Raw genomic sequence first — 6,982 nt, 5'->3', positions numbered from 1 at the left:
AACAGTAGCAGTACATGGCCTGCAAAGATGTGCAGGCAGGACCACATCCTGCACACTGGCAGAGGCATCAACTGCCATGAGCTTGGGGATTCTTGTCTCACTCTTCAAGAGAAATTGGGCAAGTCTGTGTGAGGTGGAGGAGCGCTGACAGAGCCCGTAGATGCCAGGGTGGCACTTCAACAAAGGAAGCAGCAAGCACAACCACGGCYCTGCTGTCAGGAGCCCACCAGTGTTGTGAACTACAGCAGGTGAGCCACTGAAGCAAAGTTGACTTGAAAAAACAATCACAAGTCCCATAGGTTCATGTTAAAACAAGGCACTTTCCTATTAACTACAGCAGTGAGCAACCTCACCAGCCAGAAGGGAGCTGGCATGAAGCACCCATCGGACAGCTGTGGTAAGAATTTCCAAAATGGAATGCATAAGGAAGGGATTAAGCTGGTCATAGAGAAGGGAAGGGGTATGTTGTGCAAAATGAAACTTGTGTTATTCTTAGTATTTCTGCTGTAAGAAACAACTGAGCGCAGAGAGGATGACAGGAAAAGCAGAGGCATCAACAGGCTTAACTGCCCAATGGAGGAGGTGTTAATGGCAGAGCTACACGMAGGGAACAGGTTCTTGATGGCTGAACTGGAACTGCCTTTGAAATGTGACAGAAACATCCCTGTGTTATACCAGGAAGAACACCCATRGCAGAGGTGTGTGGTGCAGAGCTGTGGGGCACCCTCGCCCCCTGATTTTGAGATCTCAACAGCAATATGCCCTGAACTGCCTGATACAGCKTTGGAGTGTACCCTGCTTGGAGCTAGCAGTTTGGATCCCAAATGGAAGCATTCTGAGGCTATGGGTTTTAGATGTCATGGTACACACAGATATACTTAACAAATTTACAAAARCAAAATCAAAACAAAGAAAAAAAGCAGCTGCAGAGGATTGCCCGGAAGGGTGTAAGAATGAAAAACTGGACTTACTGGCACTTAAAAGTTCTTGGCTTGCTCTTCCTAGCAAAAAACCTTGTTAGAAGACAAAAAAATTGAAATGCGTTAAAAGACAAGAATTAAAACTGGAAATGAGAAGTTCTACAGAACAGAGGGGAAAAAAAAACCCAAAACAAAACAGTAGCACTCTCCTAACATGAGAAAGTAGGGAATCAAACTATGCCAAGAAACTCAAGAACTGTGTAAGAGCTGTTAGCCCCACACTGGTGTCCTCTGGGTGTCAGGGATTAAAGCCTATGTGCAGCAGCAGCTCTGAACTGCAATATAACAAAATCTGGTTCTCTAAAATGTCTGCTGGCTCCAGGGAAGGACAAAGATTTCTTCTTTCACCTTAAWAAAAAGTGCAGCTTCTCCAGATGATTTTCATCAGAAACAGCAGTGTATCACCACAACTAGCCCCCAGTATGTGCGAGGAGACTGGTGGAGCCTGCACCTCTGCAGGAAGGTGTATGAGGATGGGGGAACACTCCTTACCTTCATTTACTGTTGAAGGTCAGGCCCAGATTCTGGATGGAAGCAGTCAGTCTCACYGTGTGCTGTGACAAGCACCTGGCATTCGGGTAATAAGCAAAAGCCTTCCCCCTCTCCTGCAGTCTGTATAACTAGAGAGTTCTTCAGGACTATAAACAATTAGTGCCAAAGATTCTCTGCGCAACAGTTTGTTTAATTTGGAAGGGTTTTCTGCAAAGCATCTATTACACATCCAGGTGTCAAGTGAACTCCTAGGGTCCATTCCACCTGACCTCCCTGATGGTGGGTACCTCTTGCTCACACCATGTTTCTCCAATCACCTGGCTTCCAGAGGACTCCAGTTTCCGAGCATGAGTCCACAGGCACTTCATCCTAGGAGACCTGAGAGGCTGCTGGCCAGCCAGCAAACCAAGACCTAGTCCCCTTGGCCACAAGTGGCCTACAAGGAGCTGGCTGCAGCTGAAGAAAAAGGGACAGGTGTTTTCCTTGCTGTAGGCACAGGGCCAGATGCCAATCAGTGGTGTAGGGCTCTGAAGGCTCCAAATAGCCTCTCTCTAATAATTACTTTCTAGTAATAAAATTATCTTGAAGAGAAAATTGATCAAAGTAACACAAACCTGAGGGGTGACAATAGGACATGGGTCACTTTATTGTCAGGTGGTCAAGAAATYCTTCTGACGCTGTAATTATGTCTCAGAGATAACAGCAGCAGAAGTGAGTAATAAAGTGTCTGCAAGCAGAGAACCCAACCTCCAACGTTCTCCCTCTGATACTCACAGCTCACTGTGAGCAGCCCAGGAGGTCATCCTCTTCTAGAAAAACCTTCAGCCTCGTGGTTGTTACCACAGTGGCAGTTCCACCCACTTACAGCAACCTCCTGTTCAGGAAGCTCACTGCACACGCCAGTGCCAAATTCCCCAGATCCATCAAGCTCCATCCCCTTCCATTCACACTCACACAGAGATATCTCCTTTCTATAGCTCAAATCCTTGGCTTGGCTTTCTCTAGCCCCAGTTCAGTATCTTTCACAACAAAATCTTGACCTCCTCTGCCAGAACTCAAGACTTATTTTTCAGTTTCTGCCAGGTTCTGGCTGGAGACAACCTGCTAGGCAGGGTGCTCCAGGATCCCGCTTTTAGCATAGGACTATAGCCCAGATGCAGAAAGGGTACTCGCATTCCTGCATCACTAAAAACACTCCTTGTATCCGGCACAGTTCCCATTTCATTTAAAAATAAATATTTATAAATGAAAGAAAGAGATTCAGAGAACTACCATGTTACAAATTTTCCTGCCAACAGCACGAATGTTTCTCATGTACAGTCACAGGAACAAGTTGTACACCAACATGAGCACTGTCTAAAAAACTCTCTTTCCCCATCAGCTGCCCCAATCCATCCACAGAGAGATCCACATCTCCCATTGCAGCAGCCAGCTCCTCTGCACTTCTCCAGGACTCGTACYGGAGCTGCTCAGTCTCCTTTCATGATCAAATCCTCGATATATGCATCCAGTTCATCATCTGTATTAATATCAATGTCCTGAAACAAAAGGAACAAGAAAYACCAGTGAGAAGTGAATCTTGAACAGTGTAAGAAAAGAGGAGCCAGAGCAGCTGAGCAGCTTCTGTGACATCTCAGCCTGCTCAGCCTCTATGTCCCAACCTCTGGCACCCTCCAGCTGCTGACAGCTGCAATGACAACACCCCAGTTTCCCTGTCAGCACCCAAAAGCCTATACCTGGAAACCCATCAGCACCCGATGCTCAAACAATGCACTCAAGTGATAGATTTACTGATCTCAATCGGTAGGTCTGGTTAGGGTTTTTTTAGATTCAGAACATTTTCCTAACAGGAAGCAACTGCTCCTAGATGTTTTCAGTAACCTTCCCATTGGTTGATCTCAATTTTATTAAAGTTGTTTTTAAATTTAACATTATTTATTTAAATGTTTTAATTAAATACATATTGTCTTTCTTAATTTAATAGTATAACTAATACTTCAATTTCCCCATAAGGTTTTTTTTATACTATTTGTTTAAAGGTTTTCACTTCCATATATGGAGTTCAGAATCTGCCCCCAAGAAAGGGGCAGAAATTCCCTGCTGAGCACTGCCTATGCCTGGGGAAATTCTTCTGCAGCCTCATGTTCTACAGCAGAAGGTGGAGAACAGAACCTGTGCATATGTACAYGCCCTGAAAAATCATTCTGTGAGAATTAACACACATCAGGACTCCCAGGGCCTGGAACCCAAAGGTGGGCAGTGAGAGCCTAAGTTGTTCCCAGCTGAGGATGCTGGAGTCCAGTAAGATGCAAGAAACACTTGTAAAGCAGAGTGGATGAGCCAGATWGCTACTCTGAGGCAGCTCAGGGTTGGCTACTTTTCCTTACCCACCTCCTGCACTTTCTGCAGAAGGGCCATGATATTAGTCCTCAGCTTCTGCAGTTTCTCCTCCGTCTCCCTCAGCTTCCTCTCTGAGTTCCGGAGGTTTTCTTCGCAAGCTTTGGCCCGGGCATCAGCACGTGTCTGATATGAATTGCACAGGTTCTGCAGACCCACCTCATACTGCTTAAAATATTCTTTCTGTAGTAGGCAAAACACAACAGATGACACGTTAAGAGAAAGCACCGAGCATGACAAAAACATGAACACTCAGAGGTTTGTAGAAGATTCAAACTCCTGGCCTCCGTGATCAAATCCTCCTTGCAGCGTGCCCCTGCACACCCTGCCCACACTCATATTTACATCTGATTTGCCTACTCTAGCYAGCACGGAACACACATTCTTCCAATACTAGAACTGTCCCCAAAGCTGCTTGAAYTTAGATTAAGGGTGCTGTGTGCTTTAAGAAGCTTGAACCCACAGGTACGCTGCAGGCAAGGCATGCCATCTCCTGTACWCTCTGAGTATCCTTAATAGAGATCACCCAGACAACACAGCCTCTCACTGCAAGGTAGGGATAGCTACACTCRCCAAAAACCCCAGACACAACCTAAGTGTCCTGTGGAAGGAGTGGAGCTCCAACAATTGCCAGCAGATGCCTGAGTTAACAGAAGGGGAGGAGACGAGAGAGACTGCCAATACACACACTGCAAGTGTGGGAGAACAGAACAGCACCGGCTTTAGGCRTGTGGTCATCTGCAGGTGGCTTTTGTCATTTACATGTGCCTCCTGGAAAGGTCTCTTTTGGTGGTATGTTGGAGAAGGGAAGAGTCAGAGGCTCGTTCCCTTGCCCTGCATTCCAGCCAGCACTGGACCTCCGGTACCAGCCTGCGGGTGGATAACACTGGTGGAAGCTCAGTCCCACCTGTCTTGTGCTCAAATAAACAGAGGCCAAAAATCTTAATGTCTGCAGCTGATTCGCTGGCAGTCAACCTGCTCTCCAGGGGAAGTGGGAAGGGGCTGGCTTCCATGTTCTCTCACACTAAAGTAAATGGCCTATAAAGGGATGGAATCCACACTAAGGTGGGTTCAATCCCTATTTGGGCCATTAACCTAAGAGTTGGACTCTATTATCCTTGTGGCTTCCTTACAGCTCAGAATATTCTGTGAATCTGAGGATAGTTATTTGTTATTATTTACCATTTTTAAGATTGTCTCCACATAAGTTCTAAGGCTGGGAGCAAAACTAACAGATATGTCTACTTCTTGCTTCTACAAACCTCTAACGTGGCCTCTCTTTTTTAGAAGTTTAACAGCAATGGGTAAGAATTTATGATAGCAGCAGTCAACAGCATTCTCACACAGATGTATGGTAATCAGAAAAATCCTCAGACCACTGTTACAAGACTCAAGGCATCTCTCATTCTTTTTCTTGACTAAGTTAGTCTGCCAAGGATCAAAATCACCTTTTCAAGAATGCACTTCTGCATCAACAGGATGCACATTTGCCATAAGAATGGAATATGTGTGGGGAAAACACACAAACTTAATTTTCTAGAAGTACTGAACTCACCAAGGGAAATGCCAACAACCCTTCTGAGCTCATTGAACTCAGCTCATTCTTGGAGATCGGAAAATTTGGAGGCAAGAAGTATCGCAAACAATTCCTGTGCAGGAAAACAAAACACAAAGCCAGAGTTGGAAGTTTAACAGATAGAAGCAATCAGACTGCAAAGCTTACAAGGGCTGAAGTGAACCCACCGAAGGATCTGGACCAGCAAGTCAACTGTTTCTTGGCTGCTGCTGGGACCAGTGGTGTCGGGCTCGGTTCTGATGCAATCTGAGGTAGAAGGTTCAGCCACGATCACCTCCTCTTCCTGCTGTGTGTCTGCAGCATGGTACTCAGGAGAGGGAGGCTTCATTAGCCTTACATCCTCACTGTTCTTCTCTACCCTGAGAAAAAGTATTAAGAGAATGTCAGAAATTTTTTTTCTACATTGGACATACCTGAAACACGGTTAAGTTTCATCAGAACTTGTACCCAAGTGTCACTCAGACCTCTAGACACAAAACAGCTGCCTCCAGGGCAGGCATCAGAGGGAAAGACTGATGGAATCTGTCATGCCCATTCCTTATGAAGCTCTCAACAGTCCTGACCTCACACTTTCCTGACATGACAACAGCATATTTGTCTTCAGCATCTATGGCAATCAAACAGGCCCTTCCTCCCAAAACAAAAACAAGCCTCCAAAATCCAAAAGCTCAATATAGTTACCAGCGATCCCTTGGTGTGGTGTCTGTAGGGACATAATCAAACTTCACCTTCCACCGGATTGTGTGCCTGCCCCTTTCCACAGCTGTGACACGGCCCGTGAACCATTCCTTGTTCACACGCACTTCCACATGCAGCCCCTTATCTGTGAGGGGGAAGCAAAGGTGTTGCAAACATTCAGCTGCTGGAAAGCACATTCTACAGGAGCTCTAGAAATTCAGGCACCTCAACAGGGAGCACACCTGAACCTGTGACAATGCCCTCAAAAAGTACRGATACCATAAAAACACAATGGGCATACAGGTCAGCTCCTGCTGAGATACATGAAGATGCATGGAAATGAGCTGTGACTCCAGATGGAAGGTCTCTCCTGTACTCCAAGCTGTTTAACATGGGTTTTCCAGTCTCATGATGGCCTCTAGGACAATTTGTCACATCTCCCTAGTGGGCCGCTTTCCAGACACCTCCTCRGAAGCATGCTGAAGAAATGCTCTTCTCTGGCAGATGATGCAGTACCACCCTGCTTTATCACTTTTCCTGGGGTCTCCCAGCCCCTCTTCTCTTACAACAGTGCAACAGATCTGGACACAGTCCTGAGCATTTTCCAGCTGGCATGGCTCCATGATCCACTCAGGAAGGGTGAACATGCATCAGCTACACACTGCAGCCCAGCCCTACCCCTGTCAACATGACACAGCCATTGACCACACCATAACTGCCTCTGATCTAATCAAAGGGTTCCCAGCCAAAATGTTTCATTCAAGTTAGTCATCTATGTCATAATTTACACTATTTCTTACTTTAAAATCTCATTAATGAAATCATATGTTTAACTGATGCAACAGCTCTTTTATATGTC

General features: G+C 45.8%; 1 protein-coding gene across 2 annotated transcripts in view; it reads right to left on the bottom strand.

The window, feature by feature from the left end:
* Positions 1–1,240: 1,240 nt before the first annotated feature.
* Positions 1,241–6,982, bottom strand: part of MORC2 (MORC family CW-type zinc finger 2) — a 44,905-nt gene continuing 39,163 nt past the window's right edge. Inside the window, exons 18-22 of one of the 2 annotated variants that reach the window (XM_057386749.1) lie at positions 6,127–6,268; positions 5,613–5,804; positions 5,425–5,518; positions 3,864–4,052; positions 1,241–3,010 (exon numbers count right to left, since the gene is read on the bottom strand). In XM_057386749.1, the coding sequence (XP_057242732.1) occupies positions 2,942–3,010; positions 3,864–4,052; positions 5,425–5,518; positions 5,613–5,804; positions 6,127–6,268 (686 nt within the window). In that variant the 3' untranslated portion in view covers positions 1,241–2,941. The remainder of the gene's footprint in view (positions 3,011–3,863; positions 4,053–5,424; positions 5,519–5,612; positions 5,805–6,126; positions 6,269–6,982) is intronic. The other variant, XM_057386750.1, reaches the window with a different exon arrangement.

Source organism: Malurus melanocephalus, unplaced genomic scaffold (genome assembly GCF_030028575.1).
Source record: "Malurus melanocephalus ecotype Western Australia unplaced genomic scaffold, MMel_1.1 scaffold_1045, whole genome shotgun sequence".
In the NCBI taxonomy this organism is placed as follows: domain Eukaryota; kingdom Metazoa; phylum Chordata; class Aves; order Passeriformes; family Maluridae; genus Malurus; species Malurus melanocephalus.
This window is presented reverse-complemented; position numbering and strand designations above follow the sequence as displayed.